We start from the raw sequence: 22,849 nt of genomic DNA on the forward strand, positions 1-22,849 counted from the left end.
GGACTGAATGGATACCTCAATCAGGTGGAGGTCTGCAAACTGTGGGGCCCTAGATAAGCTTTATTTCTCTAATGAGCATCGCCATGAGAGCCACCATAACTACCACCAGTGTCACGGTTCAGTGAGTGCTACCCAGGTGCCAGGCACCAAAAGCTCTGCAGAGATTATCTGACTGAGGTCCCATCACCACCCTAGGAGGCAAGTAAGCTGCCACCTCTGGAAGTCACCAGGGCCAGCCACAAATAACTCTGCTCCTTCTAGGTGCCTGGTAGGACTGCGCGTCCTCACTTACCTACAGTGACCTGTGTCCGGAAGACTTGCTTTGCCAATGAAATAAGAGAAAAGTGATGTGTCTCATATCCAGGTGGAAGATAGAGTGTGTGCTCGGCCAGGCTGTTTTGTCCCCCTACCACAGCCTGGGTCTGGGTGTGAGAATGATGACAAGATGCAGCAGAGGGCCAGCAAACCGGTGAAGGACATGCAACATGGATGAGACAGAAACCACTGTTTTCTATAATGGCATTTTGGAGTTCTTTGTTACTGCGGCATAACCCAGCCCACCCTGACTAATATACCACACCCCATTTTACAGACGGGAAAACTGAGGCTCAAAGAGGTGAAGGGCCTTGTGCCAAACCATGCTGTTACTGAAGCAGAGAGGCACGTGTAGGCCTGGAGAACACAGACTTGGCCATTGTTGCTCAAGTTCTGAGGAGTTGTGATCCACCCCCACCCCACAACCAGGTGACTTAGGGCTTTCACTGCCAGCCTTGCTCACACACTCTTGGTTGGAAACCCCGGGCACTAGGAAAACAGAGGTGTTGATCCCTCTGTACCTCAGAAACCAAGAGTCCACCCTGAAACAGAAAAACTGACAAATATCAAGTTCCCCAAAGCCCAAGACATGTGAAAGTAGAGACATGTAAGAGCATATACAATTCAGTATAATAATACAAAAAGCATGGAGGAGAGGGATGAAAGAAATAAAATAGAACTACTATGGAAGACCAGACCAGAGAACGGCAGTATGCAGAAAGTCCTGCCACAGAATTTCCAGATCATAAATTTCTATACAATCATCCCTCTATAATCAAAAAGCAGCACTAATTTTGACTCAAATACCTCTTGACCAAGGAGTGAAACAAAACTAGCTACAAGATTCACTGTCCACAAAACAAACAAACAAACAAACAAAAAACAAACAGTGAATGCTGAGAGGAAGCACAGCTTCTCCTGGCGTTAGGACCTGTGAAAACGCTCTCCCATGGGTGCCCCTCAAGGTGACAGGGATGTGAATTAGTGGGTGTCTTCAGTGTAGTCCCATGCTAGGCAGCTTCCTAACATACGGGCTGGTGGCCCCCGTCCTGGCATTCGTGCCCTGTGTCATCCCTTTCCCTGAGGGTGGGTGGGCCCTACTGACTCACTTCTAACCAACAGATGAAGGCAGAAGCGACGGGAAACCAGTTCCGAGGTTAGGTTATAAAAGACCGCGACTTCCATCTTGCTGGTCTCTCTCATGTTTTCCTGGCTTGCTCACTGCAGTAAAGCAAGTGGCTATGATGAACCAGGGAGGTGAGAAACGGCCTCCAGCCACCAGCCCGGGAGGAACTAAGGCCTTCAGTCTAAGAGCCCCTGAGAAACTGAGTCCTGCCAACAAGCACACGGGTGAGTATGGAAACAGACCCTTCCCCCATCAGGCCTGAGATGTCTGTGGCCCGGACCCAGAGAAAGAACCAACTAAACCACAGGGATTCCTGAAACCATAAGATCGTAAATGTTGCTACTTCAAAATGTTGTTTCTGCCTCTACGTTTTGGGACAATTTGTTATGCAGAAACAGACAACTAGCACAGTCCCTAAACAAGTATAATGATGAGTTTTGTTCACTGTTTCTGTGTTACCCCTTCATGAATCGCTGGCATACTGCCCAATCCGTCCCAGTGATGCTACGGGAACCAAAATAAGGGGACCTAAAACTTTGATCCTGTGATAGAACAAAGAGAAGTGCTTCCCACACATCAGCCCGTCCCAAGGCACGTCGTGATGCTTGCCACATTTGCATACCACCTGCACTACTGTTTATTAATGTTATTTTTAAAATCAACTCACCTTTTTTAGTTATAAAATTTACTCAAAAGGAAGTCACTCTAGCAAACAGAAAACCAACTACGCTTGCTATATAGAGAAGGCAAACTGAATCCAATGAAACCAAAACTCTATTAAATTCTAGGTGCCAGTGGTTCTCAACACCATCTGCGTTAGAATCACCCAAGGTAATGAGGGGGGTGCGCCGACCCCACTGCAGAGATTCTCCTTCTGCTGAGCTGGGGTCTAGATACCCAAGAATAGATACTCGTAGCTTATGGGCTCTGGCGAGGGCCTGGATGCCATCAGCTCAGCTCGGCTCACTTGAGTGTCTCCTCCCCCACACTGCTGACCAGGAGGGCCCAGGGAACAGTCCATTCGCTGCACCACTGGTGCCCAGGTCAGTCCCCGACACATGGAGGATGCTACTGTGTATGCAGTGAATAAATAAACGAGGTATCATCCTGGATCCTGGGCAAGGATGGGCAAGATCGGACCGCTGTCCAGGGGTGGAAGGGATATTCCAGACGGGGGCCCGGGGCAGAGGGGGCAAGCCTCCTCCAGCCGGCCCTCGCTCTTCCATCAACAGTTTCCCCAGTTAGGACAACACAAATTCTCTCTGTGACTGATGGATGATTTCATACTCAAATTAGAAATGCTTAAACTGAGACATCATGAAAATCGGGGTGGGAGACATAGGACAGTTCCCTGAACATGACAGCAAATAAAAAATGAAAACAGCAATGCTGATCATCTCGTGACATATAAATCCATGGTCCCTTGTTGGCGTAGGGAACTGGCATAGAATGTTTCGCTTCAGTCAAATTCATCAAGTATTTTCCTTTTTTTTTTCTTTAATAAATTTATTTATTTTATTTATTTATTTTTGGCTGTGTTGGGTCTTCATTGCTGCATGCAGGCTTTCTCTAGTTGCGGCAAGCGGGGGCTACTCTTTGTTGCGGTGCGTGGGCATCTCATTGTGGTGGCTTCTCTTGTTGTGGAGCACGGGCTCTAGACGTGTGGGCTTCAGTAGCTTTGGCACGCAGGCTCAGTAGTTGTGGCTTGCGGGCTCTAGAGCACAGGCTCAGCAGTTGTGGTGCACGGGCTTAGTTGCTCCGTGGCATGTGGGACCTTCCCAGACCAGGGCTCGAACCCGTGCCCCCTGCACTAGCAGGCGGATTCTTAACCACTGCGCCACCAGGGAAGCCCCATCAAGTATTTTCTGAGCATCCATAGTCAGGATGCTATGGTGGGAAGTGAGAACTAATATTCATTCATTCATGCCACAAATATTTAATACTCTTTACCAGGTACTGGGGACACAGTCAAGTATACAATAGACAGAGGGAGACAGCAAATCAACAGCTCTATGCCAAGCAGTGATAAATGCCATGAAGAAAAATAAAGCAGGGGGTGGAGGTGCTATTTTATTCAAGATTATGATAAGCTGATATTTGGCCCCTACTTTGGGTGCTTTAGAGGTATTATCTCATTTAATTCAAACCTCATACAACTCTCTCTTGTGGTCATCACCCCGTTTAGGGATGGGGACATGAAGACTCAAAAAGTTTAGACCTACCAGCTCCACACTTACTAGTCCTAAGGACTTGGGGGCATTATCTGCCTTACTTGTGCCTTAGTTTCCTTATCTCTAAAATGGAATCAGTAATATCTACCTCATGGGCTTGCTACTACATGTAAAACACTTGGGGAAAGATTTGGTATATAAGAAGTGCCCAATAAATGCTACCTGTTGAAGGTAGGAGTGTAAATGTCACTCCCACTTTTAAGGACTGCATTATCTGATGGAGAAGCCAAAGGATACACCCATGAAACTAGTGGATGATAATATCCATGAACGCACCATATTGATTTACACCACCAGTCCCCCCGCCTGATAGGCCCATCTTCCCGACCAAGTTCTACTCATCCTTCAAAACCCAAGTCAAACCTTTCTTCTCTGAAGCCTTCCAGGACAATCCCAGCAGTTAATTAACCCAACACTGTGCCACCATCACAACTGATTGTACATAATTCTCTTATTTGTTTGTTACTTCAGTCATTCAACAAATACGTTATCAAGAGCCTGCCCTCTGCCAGACCCTCCTCATACTCCACTGCAATTACGTGGTAACATGTCTCTGTGTGTCCTCCACTGGACAACACACTTCTGTCCAGTGGCAGAAAAAAATCAACTGGGTCTAAGCCAACAGAACAAATTCATTAATAAGTAAACAAAGGACAACATAAGAAAAGTAGACAAAATGGGTGGTTCAGAGGGGGAAAAGGATTACAGGAATTCAGAAGAAGTTAAAAATAGAAACAACTCAGGACTGACCAGGCCACTGAGGGCTTTAGAATGAGCTGGATTTCGAAGGGTGGGAAGATCTGTAAGGGTGGGAAGAAAGGAGAAGGCAACACATAACCAAACTCTTAGAGTAAAAGGATCTCTGGGAGAGGAACACTTGTACTGTATACTCTCTTCAGTTGTATAGTACTTAATTGCTTTCAAAAATAGATTCTTATATTATTTGTGTAATTTAATAAAAAAAAAATTTAAAGCATGTCTTCTGAAGGACAAAAGGCAGAGAAGCAAGGCAATGCAAGTAGAAGGGCACAAGCAAAGGTGAGGGGCAGGACTCCGTGGCCCAAGAGCGAGAGGCAAGGACAAGGCCAGAGTCAGGTCCTGCTGCAGCATCTGCCAGATTCTTTCTAAAACAAGGCTATATATAAAATAGATAAACAACAAGGACCTACTACATAGCACAGGGAACTATACTCAATACCTTGTAATAACCTACAATGGAAAAAAATCTGAAAAAGAATATATACAACTGAATCACATTGCTGTGCATCTGAAACTAACACAACACTGTAAATCAGCTCTCCTTCAATAGAAAAAAAAAAAGGCCAAAAACCGATCTGCATGTACAGAGGCACTGGGAGCCACAGCTGGCTGTGAGTCTCACTGTAACAGGGGAAGGAGGTGATTCTCATTGGAGACACATGCTCTCATGCTGGCAAAGGTAATGACACCCTGGGACAGAAAAAAAAAAAATCTGAGTGGACACAAGGTTTTCCTGACTTTATCAAAAGCCTTGTCAAAGTCAGATCTCAAACGCCTGGCTGGCAATATCCATCACATCTCAAAACACGGCCACCCACTTCGGTGTGGATAAGGCCCAGAGGTTTTGTGTATCTGGGAGAACACAGCTTGAACCCCGGTCAGCAAAATCCTTTTCCTCAGAAACAAGAGCAGCAGCTCTGCAGACCCTACAGGCAATTCCAAGATGGTACCCGTCCCTCAGGAAGAGGTCATTTTCAAAAGAACAGGCAGCCAGTGGTTTGGCTTGGTTTCCCAGAAAAGAAGACAACAGATCTAGGCACAATCGGCTCTGGATCCCACAAACCAGCTGACCAGGGAATCAACCTCCATGACACATACAGTAAAAACAGCATTTATTTCCACTGGAAGATTACATAAATCCACTTCAAGGAGATTGGGAATGCTTCCAGAACAAACTGTAAGATCCCTCTGATGCCCAGATACCACTCTCCACTTTGGCAGCCCAAAGTTAATGATGGACCAGGAGAGAAAAAAGAAGAGATGGGCCTTTTTTTTTTTTAATATTACAAAAAATAGGAAGAAATCTTTAAAAAAATATATGTGAGTCACATGCAATTGGTGGGGGAGGAGGACTAATCAGATGGGAACTCTGTTATCCTGGAGAAAGATATTTATTAAGAAATAAGCACATATAATATATTTAGAGGGTTTATACAAGTATAATCACGTGGCTATTACGTATCCTTGGAAATACAGTGTGTGTTAATTTAGCAGAAATAGAATCAATTAAATTAGGATTTAGATGGACATGTCTTAGTCAGTAGGACTGACAAGGCACAGTGGAGACAGGATGGAAGAGGCTGGAGAGTCTACATTTTGAGGATGACAAAAATGACATGAGTCAAGGACAGCACCACAGTCTGACAGCATGGGACAGAGGTCCAAGCCCAGGCCACATGGCTGCTTGACCCTCAAGAACAGCTTTTCCAGGCTAACAACATAAGATTGAGACACCTACATGCCAATAAAATACACAGAGGTTAGGAGCCAAGCAACCCAAAGTCATGAGGTTGAACCCGCAGGAGTGGTGAGGGTAGAGTCTGGGAGCAGCTTCCATAGAAGGCAAAGAGTGAGATCAGGGCTACCATGTTAAATAAAGAAGAGTAGGCCTTGTTTGCACCTATAATAGGTGGGTGTGGGTCACGAGCTCAGGATTTCAATTCATCCGACTCCGAGTTCCTGGGTCAGATGAAAACAAAAGAAGAAAGAGCGAGCTGCTGTCAGGAAGGACGCGGTGGTTAAAGAAGGGGAGCACAGGGCCTGGGAGCCCCAAGAGCTCCCTGACTGTCGCTGCCTGTCATTTTTCCTGCTGGTGGGGCTGTGAGCAGTGAACTTAAGCCGAGTGATCACATGGCCACGTGAGCAAGCAGGCAAAATCGGAGGCAAGAGTTGCTTTGTAAACCTGGCTTCTATCTCTTCAGGGTCAGTGGCAGGAAAGGTCTCTGAGTTACCTGTCTCTGCGCCAAGTCACAATGCAGTCAAACCAGAGAGACGCAAGTCAGGCAAAACATATTCTGCTCTTGACCTTCTCAGGGGCAGAGCCCATGTCCTCCACAACGCTGCAGCATGCCCCACACTCTGTGTAAAAACAGCCTCACAAAACACGAGTGACGGACAGGCAGCAAATGCCTCCCTGAACCCACAGCTGAAGTCATTAGGGAGCCCGATGTGCCCATGTCTTGATGACTCTGTACCTTGCCAGTGCTTCCTACTTGCATCAGTAAGGGATCAGCCTTGTGGCAAAGCTTGCACGCGCTGCATTTGTCAACTGACACAAAACTCTGATCTTACGGGAAATGTAATTTCAAAGTTCCACACCCGTAAGCCTTGGGTAGCCAGGCTCTGTCTACCCAAATGCTAAACTGTAGCCCCTCAGGGCTCCCCAGAAGAACCCAACTACCCACAGCCATGAGTGAACCAGGCATAAACCAGGGGCGAGACCTGGGCACATGGGGGCAGACAGACCTGTGAGTCCAGCATTAATGCCAAGGGGCGTGTGATCAGGTGGGCAATTTGCCCATTGACAGAAAAGGGTGACTGGGCTCAAAGAGGGGCTTTTATTCTCTGGCACTGAGCTGTTTAAAGTGGGTTCTGCAAGCATCTTTCCGGATGATTTTGTAACAAAAACTAATATTTCTGACTTAAGCCTCTATGTGAGACATATTTTTAGCAGCCTCTCTTAAATGGCACTTTTAAAAATAATCTCCTTCAAGACGGTAGACGATTAGAACACGGATGTCCAAGTGCCGAATTAAAAAGCCTCTTATAATTTGGAATGCGCTGTTGAGAGCTGCTGTGGGACCGCAGACAATTTGGTGCTTGATCATTAGACATTCGGCAAGTGCCACCAGCTGAAAAATATATTTCTTTTAAGCTCTGGACTTAAATAGCATCAGCCCTCAAATGAGATCCCTCCCTCGGAAGGTTTTAAAGATACCAAGAAAGTCCCAGGAAGCATTTTGTTTCAAAGTAGGACCTTATTACAAAACTTGAGACGAGCTTTGTCCATCTGTCTCACCCCTGAGTTTTAAATTCCTCGTCTTTCTCTCCCACCAGCTCAGTCATTTCAATAACGGAGGGAAGGTGGCCCATGGAAACACCATGCAGCTTGCAGCGAGGATTAATGGGAAGTCTCTGGCATCCAGCAGCCTCCAGGACAGCACCTTTCTGGATGATCAGATACTGTGGTTAACAGTGTTTCCATAGATACTGCAGGTGTGTGGCCCGACTCAGACAGCATCTGCTCCCTGAGTGACTGTGTGCCAGCCTCTGAGAAGAGGAAAATAAACACAGCCCCTGTCACAGGGTGGCTATCTAGCCACAGATTAAAAGAAGAGAATTCAACACCAAGTGGTAATACAGAGTGACAGATGCTGGGGCACAAAGTGCCACCGAAGCAGGTGAAGGGCCAGGCAGGAGCTCAGGAGGGACGCAAGCAAGAAGGGAGAGTCTCTGCAAAGACTGTTGTGGAAGCTGATTCTACTGTAAGCCACTTCAGGGAACCTGAAACGGAAAGGATTTGCAGTTTTTCAAGGCAATTGCAACGAATAGCATCGTCATCATGCCACAGAGCAATGTAAATGTCTATGAAACTAGAGACAATGGGAAGGCAAGGGGGAGGGGAGAGACAGAGCCTGAGACAGTGGCAGAGAGAGACTCAGAACTGGGGAGAGACAGACAGACAGAGGCAGAGAAACCAACACGCACACAGGAGGTGAAAGAGAGTGACAGGGAAAGACAGGCAGAGGCTGACCAAGAAAGAAAGGAGCAGAGAGTGAGAAACAAAGAGGAGCAGGGAGAGAGACACACAAAGAGACAGAAGAAGAAACAAAGAGATTAAAAAACAGAGGCAGCAAAAGAGAGCATAGAGAATCCAAGAGAACCGCACAGTCCGCCATCTGGGAGCCAGTGTGGAGGAGGCCCAAAGTGCCTGGGGTTCAGATGACTGAGACCCTGGCCAGCTGGGGAGTCAGTAGAAGGCCAGTGGGACCCAAGACTGAACGCCTGGCCGGCGACTCACCCCGGGTAGAGCGGTTGCAGGCCCAGTGCGCCCCACGGCCAGGCAATGCCACCTCCTCCCCTCTGGGCCCTGTGAAGCCCAGGCCAGGGCAGGTTCACGGGACAACCCACGCTGCCGGGATCTCCCTGCAGCTGGTGTGTGGGGTAACGAACATGATACATAACTCGGCCCTAACTTTCCTAAATGCATCCCTTGAAGAATATCTTAGAAAAGATGGTCCCTGGGGAAATAATGCCTACAAAGCATGCCGGAGCTCCCCTTCATGGACAGCCATGAGGCAACCTGGCAGAAAGTGCTACAGCAAAGAAGCCTACTGACCATCCTTTTTCAAGATGATTTATCACAGCACCCCCTCCTTTTTTATATGCACCACCTGCCTGCACCCTTCGAATTATTATTCTGCTCTTACGAAACTCTGCCTTCTCCCGATTCCAAATTTCCAAAGAGCCTGTCTGATATCAAGATTAAGTGATCAGTAAGGGAAAAAAAAAAAAACCCAACCAACTTTGATGTACAAAGCGAGACGGGGAGACAAGGAAGGGGGAGATGCAGTCAGGGAGTGGAATGTGCGAGAGCTTCACCAAAGAGGGATCTGAATCTTTAAAATCCCCAGGAGGGTTGTGCTTGGAGCACAACAGACACTAAATTTTGCTTGAAATGAAAAAGGAAAGAACACAGAAGAGTAAACAGCATGGTGTTGAAGAATGAGATGGTCCTGGATCTGCAATCTGGTGCAACTGCACCGGAGCTGTGTGCCTCACAGTGAGTCCTGAGACCTCTCTGTGCCTCGGTTTGCTAAGCTGAAAAATGGACCTTATTAGGTCCATTATATACTATACAGGGTTGTTCTGAGGGGAAAGCATAAAAATGCACGCCAACACCAAGCACATAGTACATGGCCCTCACCAAACAGACAAGGGAGGGGACAGGTGAGAGACTGGTGACAGGAGGACAAACCAACAGGGCTGGTGCTTTGAATCAGGGAAGCGATTCTACAGACCTCAAGCCACACCAGGCAGGGCGTCTTTTCTGCTTAAGTGGAGGTGACCCACTTAAACAGTACTTAGGACAAAGAAACAGAGACCCACAGAAGGGGCAGGAAAGAGAGGAATCCAACTTCAGTTACATAAAGTGAGACCAAGTTTGCTTGCCCTGTGGGAACAAACTTGCACTTAATGAGTTGTTTTGCCTTCAGCTTTCCCTGTGCTGTGACTGTAATTGACCTCTACATCCCGTCATCTTACAAGGTTCTATTTCTCTGTCTCCATTTATTATTCAAAATAGGAGCTGTTCTCCCAGAGAACTTTCAGGGCTGTAATCAAATCCTGCTAAAAGGTAAAAAGAAAAAGAAAGAAAAAAAAAAACTACAGCATTCATTCACATGTTATACTGGGGGCAGGGGGGGTATAATGAGGAGAGAGTCCTAAAAACACTTACATTCAAAAAGAGAAAAGGAAAAAATTCAACCCTTAATCCTTAAAATAAGGATTTAACCCTTCTCCTTAAAATAAGTGACTTCTTAAAAGTCTATAATATCATGAAAAGATATCACTGAGAAGAAACTGTGTCCCTGCACCTATCTTTTAAAAAATTTATTATTTGGTGCATGGAGTCATCCTCTGCTCTATGAAAATGAAGTTCTCACTTAGCAAACATTTACGGAGCACCTACGATGTGCCAGGCAGGGTGCTGGGCACTGGGGACTCAGAGTTGAAAACGGGGCGCCTACCATGTGCCCGCCACCAAGCACCTTTACCAGCAGCATCTCGTGGAGCCGCCCAAGCGGCTAGTGCCACGTTACTCTCCACTTGACGGAAGAGGAAACCGAGGTCCTGACCGTGAGGCCCTCAAATACTCTGGCAGTCTGGGAGGAAGTCTAGTCCGGAGTCAGCAGAGAGTGGAAACGAAGGGGTAGGGCAGCCTCCCACAAGAGAGCCCTCTCACGGGCTCCAGAACTGAAGCTGTTTGTGGCTGCCTCCCTCCTCTGCCCCGTCTGTCTGGCTCTGGGCAGATGACTGGAGCGGGCCTGAGGCAGTAACAACAAGGTCAAGATGTCCCCCTGGGGCCAATGCCCAAATGGCCAGCTCTTCCCAACAGCCTTCAGGACCACTTTACTCCCTCCTCACTTCTGGCCATCACAGCCTGCCCGCAGGAAAGGATCTGATGACGGTTTGAGCTGCCTCTGGGTAAAGGGATGTCACTGCCTTGAAGGGCAATCAGACTGGAAGCAAGAGGGAGCCTGGCAGGAGGAGGGAAGGTGGGCTTTCATGTCAGAGGGGCCCAGGAAAAATCTGGACTCCACCACTTACTACCTGTGACATTCCCTCATTCACTCACTCATTCACTCATTAAGTCAACTTATATTTACTGAGCACCTACTATGTGAATCAATGGGATTCAAAGGGAGCAGAAAGAGACATGGAACTTGCCCTCAAGGAGGGGCACCTCATGGAGAGACTGATTAGTGAGAGATAAATGTAAAATCACAGCAAGAGAAGAAGGGAGAGATACATATAAATATCACATTCAACATGGAAAATCTGACCTGGTCAGGTTTCCTGAGGAGACGATGAGTAGATACTGAGGGGTGAGTTACCTGGGCCCAGAGCCTTATTCCAGGCAGAGGGGACAGCAGGAGCAAAGGCCCCACAGAGGGAGGAAGCAAGGGACCCGGAGCAGAAGAAAGCCGATGGGCTGGGGGCCCAGCACTGTGGTGGAATATAATGAGAAGCCCAGCGGGGCCCTGAACCCTTCTGCATCTCAACTGCCATGTTTATTAAAGAGGATGCTAATCCCACTCGACTCACAGGCTTGTCTTCAAAATCAAATGAGAGAATGAAGGTGAAGACCCATGTGTGCCTGACACACCGTCGGAACTCTGACAACCGGGAGGTCCTGACGGATGCTGGCGCTCAGGAAGGGTTTTCCCGCAACAGATGGAGGAGGATGGAAGAAGATGCTAGTCCTCCCAGCGCCCCGAAAGCTTGCAAGACGAGACCTCTGGGTCCACACCCAGCCAAGTGTAGCCCCATGAGCTGCCAGACAACCTTCTATTCTAAATGTGGATTTCACAAGGATGTTATTGACAGCTCTGGTGTAAAAATAAAAATGGGAAACAACTCAATATCCATCAATGGGGGCCTGGTTAGATAAGCCTTGGTATTATCAGTTCAAAGGAATACAATGCAGCTCTTTAAAAGAAGGATGCAGGCCTACATGCAAAGTACAATAAAATGATGTCTAAAGTACATAGACAAGTGAGAGGAAAGTAATATAGAGAACAGGGAATAGAGCCGCTACTGGTTGTTAAACGTGTAGGTGTGTGCGCGCAGCTTACTCAAGCAGTGCTCAATCTCTGTAAAGAGAAACCCAGGACGGATCACTGTTATTGCCTCTGGGCAGGACAATAAAGGGCCCGGGATAGGAAGGAGATTTATTTTTCACTGAACACACCCTTTTATACATCTTGGCTGTTTCGCATGGATGGATGGGTGTAACAAGGTTTGTCAAGAGTCCAAATTTTGACAATTTTCAATCGTTTAAAAAAAAAAATTCAGTCTTTCACAGCAGACAGATCTAGATCTGTCACTCCTCACCATGACTCAAAAAAACTATTAAAAAAATTATGAGACAAGAAGAAATTTGAACACCGATATTCAGTGGTAGAGACGAATTATTGATAATGGAGGCCTGACCATGATATTGTATTTGTTTTCTTCATTTTTACAGCTACACACTGAAAAGTCTACAGATGAAACTGCCTTGTATTTGATTCAAACCAGTATGGAGGGGAAAAGCAGGTACTGGTAACTTGAAATAAGATTGACCATGACTGACAATAGCTCATTTGAACAATGGTTACGTGAGAGTGCATCACACACCCGCCGACCTTCGGGTGTTTAACATTTGACATCATAAGAAAGTTTTAAAGCAAAGAAGAAGCTATTATAAATGTGCACAAAAGGACAAGATGCTCTCAGCAATATGATTTGCAGTAGCAAAATACTGGAAACAACCTAAATGTTTATGAACACAACCAGATTTAAAATACTGTAGTATTTCATTCAATAGAGAATTAAAGAATCAAGAAAGTGAACAAACTAGGTCAGGAGCTCTCAACTAGGGGTGATTCTGTCCCCCAGGGGATATCTGACAATGTCTGGAGACATCTTTGGTTGCCATGACTGGGTGGGGTGCTACTGGCCTCTAGTGAGTAGGAATCAGGGATGCTGTTAAACATCCTACAATGCCCAGGACAGCCACCCCACAAAGAATTAAATGGCTCAAAGTATCAAGAGTGCTGCAGTTTAAATCCCTCTATTATCTATGTGGGATGGTCCTCAGACCATAATACTAAATAAACATAAACACACATACACACGGGGCAAACAGATATATACAAGTATACCATGTAGGTAAAAGTTACACAAAACCGAAACTATTTCTATGGAAACTTATCCATAGTAACTATAAAAACAGGGAGGAGAAGGCTATATGCCAATTTCAGAATATCGATTATGGGTACAGGGCATGAAATGGTGCCAAGGGGACTTTGACAGATTTTGTAGCATTTTATTTACTTTACCCCCTCCCACCCAAAGGAAAGCAAATGTGGTAAAGGCTAATGCACGTAAAATCTAGATGGTGGGTACCTGGATGCTCCCTTTTTTAGTCTCTGTATTTTTCCATACCCTTGACATTGAACAAACGTAACAGCACGGTTGTGAGCAGCAGAGGCTGGGTGGACCGACAGATGGTGTGGGCAGAATGGCAAGGCCAGGGCCTTGCCGGGTGGGAACACTCACCGGCCCCCGAAGGTCGATGAGCTCCTGCCTCATCTGGGACACGAGGGCTTCCTTGGCCACCAGGGCCCGGTGCAGGCGCTCATTGAACTCAATCAGCTCCCCGTGCATTTCTGCCACCTGCAACACACAAGCACCACGTAGTGAGGCTCGGAGGGCAGAACCCTCCCCACGATTCGCCCCGCCCTCTCTGAGCCCATCACTTGTCAGCAAGGCATCAGGAGGTTGTCGGGCTGGAAACAGTAACACTGCTTATACTTACGGATTAGCTACGCAATCCACTCAGAAGTTGAATACGTTTTTGACTTGGTTGATTTTAACATTATGGACTCAACGGTCCCCAGTTTATGGCCACAATATGACTGTATCATGTCATTTTGGGACCTTGGGCTTTTGTTCTTAATAAATGAGTAATTTTCTGGCAAAGGCTTTCTTTCTCATCCAAGTTGTGCCTGTCAAGAATTTCCCCGCTAATCGTACAAGTAGAATGACCGACCATTTCTGTTCATCAGGGCCTTGGTTCTGAAAACCAAGAAAACGGAACTGGAGCCTTGTTGAGGACGGTGACAGTGAGGGTGACAGACACACCTGCAGCAGCACAGCTGCCCTATGGTCACTGCTCATTCTATGCCAGGAAAATACTTGAGGAAGATATTACTGCTCCTACCTCACAGAAAGAGGAACAATGTCAGAGGTGTTTAAGGAGCCGGGCCACAGTCACATAGCTAATAAAGGGCTGACTCCGCAGCCCTGGCTCTTGACCACTGGGCCACACTCCACAATCCTGCCACTCCACTGTTTAGCCCATTCAGGCCTGCCAAGAGCCTGCGAATTTATCCACGTTTCAATACACTTGGCTGATCCCAAATAAATAAAAATGGAGGTTGCGATAAGATAGCCCATGACTGATGTACAGAATCAATAACAGATCTTTCAAGCTGTAACTTACAAACAGAACAAAGATATCCCATATGGTCAAAACATACAGTAATTTCTCTGATTACAAGAGTGATCTTATTGGGGCTTAAAATCAAATTCAACTGTAATTTATTTAAATGTTTTAGAGAAATGTGAGAGTGTAATCTTGCCATGCTCATCAGGAACCCTGAAGGAAGAATCTGGCAAGCATCTTACAGAGAAGCCCCCCAGAATGCAGAGGTCAAGCAGACCCCCACTAGCCCCTGTCCCTCTGCCCTTCTCAAAAGATCATCCCTCCTATACCCCAGACTTCAGCCAGGTACTTACTACATTCTATTTAACACATAAATAATATCAGAGCATTTATAATAAATATTCTATGTGAAATATAAAACATACTGTCAGAATAAAGAAAGGATGTAAGGAGAAGCTTTGTGGGAAAAAAAAGTAACCTGAATCTTGATGCTTCAGGAGGAATAAAGGGAAGCCCTCCTTTTTCTTTGTATTTTTTGGATATGTTATATAAAGGGTAAAAGGCATAGGAGGCAATAAATGAAGATATGAACATTAGTCAAGGGGTATTTTTCTTTCCATTCTTTCTACTTTACTTTTTAGTTTCCTAATAATTTATCAGAGAGAACAACCACTTAGCCTCTTTAAAAGAATTAAAATTTTTCACCTGAAAGTAAGGGGAGCCAGGTGTAATCAACATGAAATTTATCAGGTTCCCAACCATAATTCTGAGGCATCCATTAATTTGCTGTGTGAATCTCCACTCAAATGTCATCCCCTCTCTGTCCCTCAGATGCTCACCTTTTTCAAACCAGTGTGAAATGCAAAGTGAAAATGGCATAAAAGACACAAATGGAGAATAAGTCACTGAGTCTTTTAACGACTTTTTTTGTCATACAGACCTCAAGTTAATATCCCCCAGTTGCCTTATTCCTTTTGTATAAAAAAAGCTTAAGATGACCTTTTGGCCTTTCACAAACAAATACAACATCACTAATAATGCCTGTTCAACTCCTCCGCACAGAAATCACATAAACCCTCCATGAGCTTCCTCAGAGCCGAAAATCCATTTACCACACAGCAAGCAGGAAACATACACAACTGCCAATATCACTGCTAAATACCTGCTAATATGCCCCCACAAAATGCAAGCTTTAAATAAGTGCCACTGTCATTTCTAAAGCAAAGCAGGGTTTTGCTTTGTTTTTGTTTTGTTTTGTTTGGCAGTGGACACCAGAGTGTTAAAACAATTTTCCGAAAGTGCATAAAACACTGAAATATCCCAGCTTCAAGTGGTGTTTATCATGAGCTGTCAAAACGCTGGTTCTCTTTTGCAGCCAGAGAGTAACTTGACCACATCAGACACAGCTTTCATTTCACTAGGGAATGGGGGGGGGGCGGGGGGAAATCCTATGGAACTGAGGAGACAACATTTGATGAAATAATTTCCTGCAGTCATTAAAATGGCAATGTTCATTATTACTAGGCAAAGCTCTGAAACCCTGAATCTCTCCATTACATATCCCTACAAACACTTATTGATATAAACAGCTTTCATCTTACATAAACCATACTGAGCTTACTATTCCTCAAACAACTCTTTCCAAACTCTAATATAACTAGAAATGAATTCAAGACTCAGAGAGAGCCTCAGAAAAGAAATGTGAGATCACAAATGGTTCCCATTATCATCAAAATAAAAGGCACAACCACTGCCTACCAGAATTTCTATGAGGCTCTGAGGGCATTTACAGGTTTCACCTGACCTTCCTTCCTTATTCTCAGTAGCTGCAGGGAATAGGATAGAGAGAGAGAGACAGGGGCCCTCCAATCCTTTCTCCACCAAGCAGCAAGAGTGATCTTCCCAAAGCAACAGCTGATGTTGTCACCTGCTGTTTAAAACCTTCAATGCTTCTAACTGCCCTAAGGATAAAAATCCACCCTCCTTCCAGGTCCGGCTCCGGCCTCTCTCCCTAACACCATCTCCTGCCCCTCTCCTCCCAACAACTCTCCCTAATGTCACTCAGCCCCACGGGTCTTCTACGTTCCATAAACATGCAGAGCTCTAGGAGGTCATCCTGTGGACAAAGAGGAGAAAGACACAACCAGCAGAGAAAACAGCAGGTGCAAAGGCCCAGAGGTTGGCAGGGAGGTAGCTGAGAGAGGCAGTTAAGGGCTCAGACTCTGGTGCAAGACTGGTCTTGGCTGGGTCACTTAACAGTGTGCTCCTGTACAAGTCACTTAACCTTGGTGAGCCTGAGGCCTGTCACCTACAATACGGGGATTAAAAACCACGCTCACCAGGACATGGCAGCAACCTAAGTGTCCATCGACAGATGAATGGATAAAGAAGATGTGGCACGTATACACGATGGAATATTACTCAGCCATAAAAAGGAACAAATTTGAGTTATTTGCAGTGAGGTGGACGGACCTAGAGTCTGTCATACAGAGTGAAGTAAGTCAGAAAGAGAAAAACAAATACCGTATGCTAACACATATATATGGAATCAAAAAAAAAAAAAAAGGTTCTGATGAACCTAGGGGCAGGACAGGAATAAAGACACAGAAATAGAGAATGGACTTGAGGACATGGGGTGGGAGGGGGAAGCTGGGATGAAGTGAGAGAGTGGCATGGACATATATACACAACCAAATGTAAAATAGATAGCTGGTGGGAAGCAGCCGCATAGCACAGGGAGATCAGCTCGGTGCTTTGTGACCACCTAGAGGGGTGGGATAGGGAGGGTGGGACGGAGACGCAAGAGGGAGGGGATATGGAGATATATGTATACGTATAGCTGATTCACTCTGTTATACAGCAGAAACTAACACAACATTGTAAACAATTATACTCCAATAAAGATGTTAAAAACAAAACAAAACAAACAAAAAATGCTCACTTCACGGGGCCGCTGTGTGGATGAAATGAGCTGCCGCCCTTAGCAGGCTTGGCACCATGTCTGCACGTGGCAAATGCTCAGTGAATGAAAGCTCATTTTACATGGTGGGTGATCATGTGAAAGGGACATGAAAGAGGAGGAGGAGGAGAGGCAGGTCTCTGGAAGCCACATGGAAAAGGGCCACATGTTCCATAACAAGTGGCTCAGACGGCTCACCGTCTCCAAAGCAGGAAAGTCACCAAGAGAATTGCTAACCGTCCCCAGGCACTGTTCTCGGTGCTGGGGTGCAGGAAAGTCATGGGGTTCACATCCTAGAGGTCAGACAAACTGGACTAGAGCTCAGAGAGAGAGGAGGACTTGGAAGATGGGGGATCAGGAAAGGCCTCACCCAGAGACGAGACTCAGGAGTCACTTCTCGAATCGGCCTTGACACGTGCCAGGCAGCCTCCTGTGGCCGATCCATGCCCTAAATCACAGCCGGGAACTCACTGTGTTCTGGCACCATCAACACTCAGGGCCACTTTAGAAGTCTGTCGTGTTTCTTACTACTCTCAGCAGTTGTATCTCCTCGAAAACTAATCTGAAGGCGGTTAAGGAGGAGGTGCCATTTGACAACACTAATGACGGTGACAAAGTCAGAGGCAAATGCCAGGTGGAGATACACTGACCACAGCTGATGCGGCTTCCAACAGAGTCCAACACGGGCCAAAGCACTGGGAACTGAGCCCCGATCCTCTGAAAGGCCCAAGGGAACACGTGGATGGCAGCAGGTACGGTTCCCAAGTTATATCTGGCAGGTGCACAGCTCATGAGCTAATAAGGTGTGAATGCTTGTCAGCCAACATTTGGGTTTTGTCGTTTAGGCTGGAGAGAAGACGGTAGAAAGATTAAAGAAGTTTAAGTCACTAGGCTGTTTGGCAACATCTATCAAACTTTTGAAATCACTCACCTGTGGCTTAGCAAACCCCTGCTGTGGAACAGCCTGTACCTCTACCTGCACATGTGCTCAAGCAGAAGTTTAGCTCCAAATGGCTGGAACCCACCTAAATGCCCAACCACAGGGAACTGGTGCAATCGATCAGGTTCCACTGCTCTCTCCCACTGCCTGCCACTTGGCAGACATCACTAGTCAATCACCACTACCTTCCTCAAGAAGATACCCAGTCAGCCCTAACCAACTGATCAGTGTGTTGGCCTACGCGATGACACCTATTTAGTATCCCTGGCATAAAGGGTCATCATTGACGGGGAAAGGTGTCATCAAGGTGACATATGAGTTGGGGATTGTAAGATGATGCCTTTGGAGCTTCAAGAGACTGAGCAATCCCTTCCAGCTGAAGCATCAGGGAAGATGATCTCCAAAAATAATGTGTCTGTGAAAAAGCTTTTAAGTCTGTGAAAATCCCAGGAATTATCATAATTACCTGCCAAATCATGAAAAGATTATAAATTAAAAAAAAAAAAGCCTCTGGCACTTCCTTTTATATCAGAATGTTCTATCTAATCACATTCAAGTAAATCTTGCTTCACCCCTCCTTTGGCTACCGTACCAAATTAGACACTTCCTGATTTATTAGACCAAGACACCCCCAAATTTTAACAGCAACTGAGACTCTTTTGGTCACATACTCAAACTCTCTGAGAATGTTCACTTGATGCCTCAGAATCTACCTCAGTTTTATAAAACACACAAACTGTTTGTGGGTCCCAGTGACACTGGCCGTGGGCAGGGATCTAGAACCTCCCTCTGTGGTGAAGACACTGCACCCGCCTAGGTAAAGACAAAACCCTAGCCCCAGTGCCCACTTGCCTTAACATACTTTTGAACACCAACTATTATATCCATCAGCTCATGTGACCCTCGCCACCCTCCTGTAAGGTGGGCAGGGCCTCCTATGGATGGGGCCTCGAGGCTCAGAGAGGTCGGGCTGTGAGCCGAAGGCATCAGAGTGCGAGCCACTGTCTGTGTTCCCTGCCCTCCACCCTGGGGCACAGGAGCCCTTCAGGGGTTAAGGAGATGAGTCAGTCCTGCAGAGCAGAGGGAAGCAGCACAGTGTGGACCAGTGGCTCTCAAAGCAAGCTGATCGTTAGTTGCTCGGAGGGCTTCTGAGAAATGCAGATTTCTGGGCTTCACTCCCAGAAATGCTGATTCAATGTGCGAGAGTCCAGAGCAATACTTTTTTTTTTTTTTAGCTGTAGGTGGGCTACTCACTGTTGTGGCCTCTCCCGTCGCGGAGCACAGGCTCTGGACACGCAGGCTCAGCGGCCATGGCTCACGGGCCCAACCGCTACCGGGGCATGTGGGACCTTCCCGGACCGGGGCATGAACCCGTGTCCCCTGCATCGGCAGGCGGACTCTCAACCACTGCGCCACCAGGGAAGTCCCAGAGCAATACTTTTTAAAGACCCCAGTGACTGTGATGATCAATCAGACTTGGGAACCACTGTCAAAGACAAAGGGGAAGGATGTCACACACTCAAGTGTGAATTGCAGCGGGGCCACTCCCTAGTTTTAGAAACCTAGGTTTTTCAGTTCATCATTTGTAAAATTGGGATGTCACGGAAGCTCCTCCACTTGTCAGCTCTCAACTTCCAGATTCTCAAGGAGGTGAACAAAGGCACAGCCAGAGAAAAACCGCATCAAGCCTGCCGGCCAACGCCAGATGACAGCAACCACCACGCGCAGCGCTGTTACTCCTGCGATGGCAGAGTTAAGTCTGCAACCGAGGGGGCCGTGAACTGGGGCAGGGATGTGAGCTGTCTGCTACCCACCTGAGGCAAGCACAGAAATTCACAATAAGCATTTAGAAACATCTGAAGCAATTTCATATTGGTATGAAATCCAGGAATTCCGGAATTTTTCTAGTTGGTTTTTTTTTGTTTGTTTTTGTATTTTACAAAAGTACCAGTTTGCAATGAATTGGAAATACTTAAAAACAAACAAAACCAGGGCTTCCCTGGTGGCGCAGTGGTTGGGAGTCCGCCTGCCGATGCAGGGGACACGGGTTCGTGCCGCGGTCCGGGAGGATCCAACATGCCACGGAGTAGCTGGGCCCGTGAGCCATGGCCGCTGGGCCTGCGCGTCCGGAGCCTGTGCTCTGCAACAGGAGAGGCCACAGCAGTGAGAGGCCCGCGTACCGCAAAACAAAACACAAACAAACAAACAAAACCAAAACCAAAAAAAACCCCCAAAACTGGCTCTTCAGCACAGAAAGTTTGAGAAGCACCTATCGACAACACAGATGCTATACTTGAAACAACGTTTTGCATTAATAATTATTAGAAACAATGACTAATAATAACAATGAAAAAAGCCAAAATATGACCATTTTTGGATAAAATTTGTGAAGAGAATTGAAAAGAAAAATAAAAACTAATGTTATCAACATCTGTTGGTCTTTTAGATGTATATACCCTGTTTCCTTGTACAGAGTCAATTTAGGCTTGAAGACTAAGAAAATCAGGAACGTTAGCTGAAGCAACACATGTCCAGACCTAGCCAAGGTCACAGATGTCTTCAAAAAAAAATTACAGCTGCCATGGCTGTCTTTGAGACTGATGGTGGGCCTTGCCCGCAGGTGCCTGATCATGCCCATCTCCCAGAGGAGGAAGGAGAGGCTCAGGAACTGAGCAGCAAAGCAAAACAGAGGCACAAAGGAGGTAAACACCTTGCCCGAGGCCACACAGGAAGCAAGCCCCAGAACTGGTGTTCAAATTTCTGAGTCCATGTTTTGGACTTTCCACCCTGCTTCTCTGCATATACCACGACCAGGATGCTGAGCTGGCATCTCAAGATACCAGAGGACCTGGAGGAGGTGATAAACCTGGGATCAAGTACAGAGAGCATTACCCAGATAAGAGGCACCATCACGCACAAGCACACGCACACATGCGCACACTCCGGGAAAAGGCACTGTCTCTGGCTGCTCCCGAGGCCCAGTCTGGCTTATCACGGACCAGTCTGCAACCAGCCCCCTCGGGGGGACCCTGACAATAAGGGAAGGAGCGCCCAGAGTAAACAAGGACCTTAGCAAAGGCAGGAGCTACTGTGAAACTCAGGGTCCAAGGAGAAACCCAGAAACTTGGCCGGCAGCCAAGATGGGCCTCCTTCAAAGTGGTCATTGCTTCATATGAAGGCATTGTGCAAACCAGCGTGTAAATGAAAATGCCAACATGAAGACATTCCAGGGGACCGTCAGGAATACTTGGAGATGTTTAGCATCAATGAGCCCTCTAAGCAGGGCCTCGAATCAGGTGTAGAAAAACGAGGGGCGTGAAGGTCAAACCCAGGTCCTGTCTATTCACTGCCATGTGACCTGGAGTAAATTACTTCACACCTCTGACTCTTGGTACCTTCTTTGTAAAATGGGGGTATTGTTCCCTATTGTCCAGATTTGTCATGAGGAACAAAGGGATGACAGAGTTTGGGGAGCGCCCAGTGCCTGCCACAGTGAGTGATCCTTAATTTATCGTAACGGAGTGCCTCCTCAGGTCCGGCGGTGTTCCAGGTGCTTTACAGGAGCAGGCACCATGGCCTGGGAGGTCGAGCTTTATGCCCATTTTACAGATGAGGAAAGCAAGCCTCAGCAAGGTAAAGCGATTGTCCAAAACCAGTCTGCAAGAGGGGACTGGTGTGACTGCAGGGCTCGGGGCCCTGCATCTCCCAAGTCTCCTGTTTCCTCGTGCCTTCCAGCCCACCTTGCGCTCTGATTGTGCTGTGTGGGGCTGACCCCGGGAAGGCGTGCAGGCTCGCCCTGATGAGGCAGAGCTCTGGGATCTCGGGGCTGATCCTCCAGGATCACTGTCAAGCTGCCAAGTGACAGGTTCACCGGGAGCCCAGGGAGCAGCTCCATCCCCAGGTCCACAGAGACAGCCCCATGTGGGCTCCATCCGCAGCGCCCCTGAGATAAGCAGAAGCCTGCAAGGAGGCCGAGGGATAAGTTCCTGTGGAAAACAGACATCCTTCATTTCCTCCGTAAGGAGTCGTTCTGTGCTCCGAACGCCGGGCTTGAGAGAAGGGATGCTTAAAAACATTTGGCTGGTATTATGGTTTAATGGGGGAGGACGAAACACCCAGAACTAATTAATTACAGGACGCCTCTGAGAAACAGATGTTACATAACTGTTAAAGCCCAGCCACAGAGCTGCTGGGTCTCTATCCCCGACGTTTGCCCTCATTTCTCCCGACACCCGACCATTCAGAGAATACACCGGGCAAGCTGTTGAGAAAGGTCACACACAGCAGCAGCTGCTACCCACCCAGATAACACCTTTTCTTTCCTTCTTTCCACTAATGGCCCTTAAAGAGCAAAGGCAGAATATACAGAAATGGCAATAATAAAAGAGCAGCCAACACCTTCCTGGTGGTCGTTTGAGACAAATGAGCAAGGACAGGGGAAGAAAAGCAAAAACAAAACCCTGAGCCCCAGCCTCTGCTGAAAGACAAGCTCCTATCAGAAGAATAACACAAGACGCATCATGCA

At 46.9% G+C, this 22,849-nt stretch overlaps 1 protein-coding gene across 1 annotated transcript in view; it reads right to left on the reverse strand.

Annotated features, from left to right (window-relative positions):
- The window catches only part of SNX29 (sorting nexin 29), a 569,236-nt gene that overhangs the window by 197,965 nt on the left and 348,422 nt on the right, over positions 1-22,849 (reverse strand). Inside the window, exon 16 of the mRNA XM_007462815.1 lies at positions 13,537-13,653. Coding sequence (XP_007462877.1) covers positions 13,537-13,653 — 117 coding nt within the window. The remainder of the gene's footprint in view (positions 1-13,536; positions 13,654-22,849) is intronic.

The sequence above is a fragment of the Lipotes vexillifer genome, unplaced genomic scaffold (assembly GCF_000442215.2).
Source record: "Lipotes vexillifer unplaced genomic scaffold, Lipotes_vexillifer_v1.1 scaffold306, whole genome shotgun sequence".
Taxonomy (NCBI): Eukaryota; Metazoa; Chordata; class Mammalia; order Artiodactyla; family Lipotidae; genus Lipotes; species Lipotes vexillifer.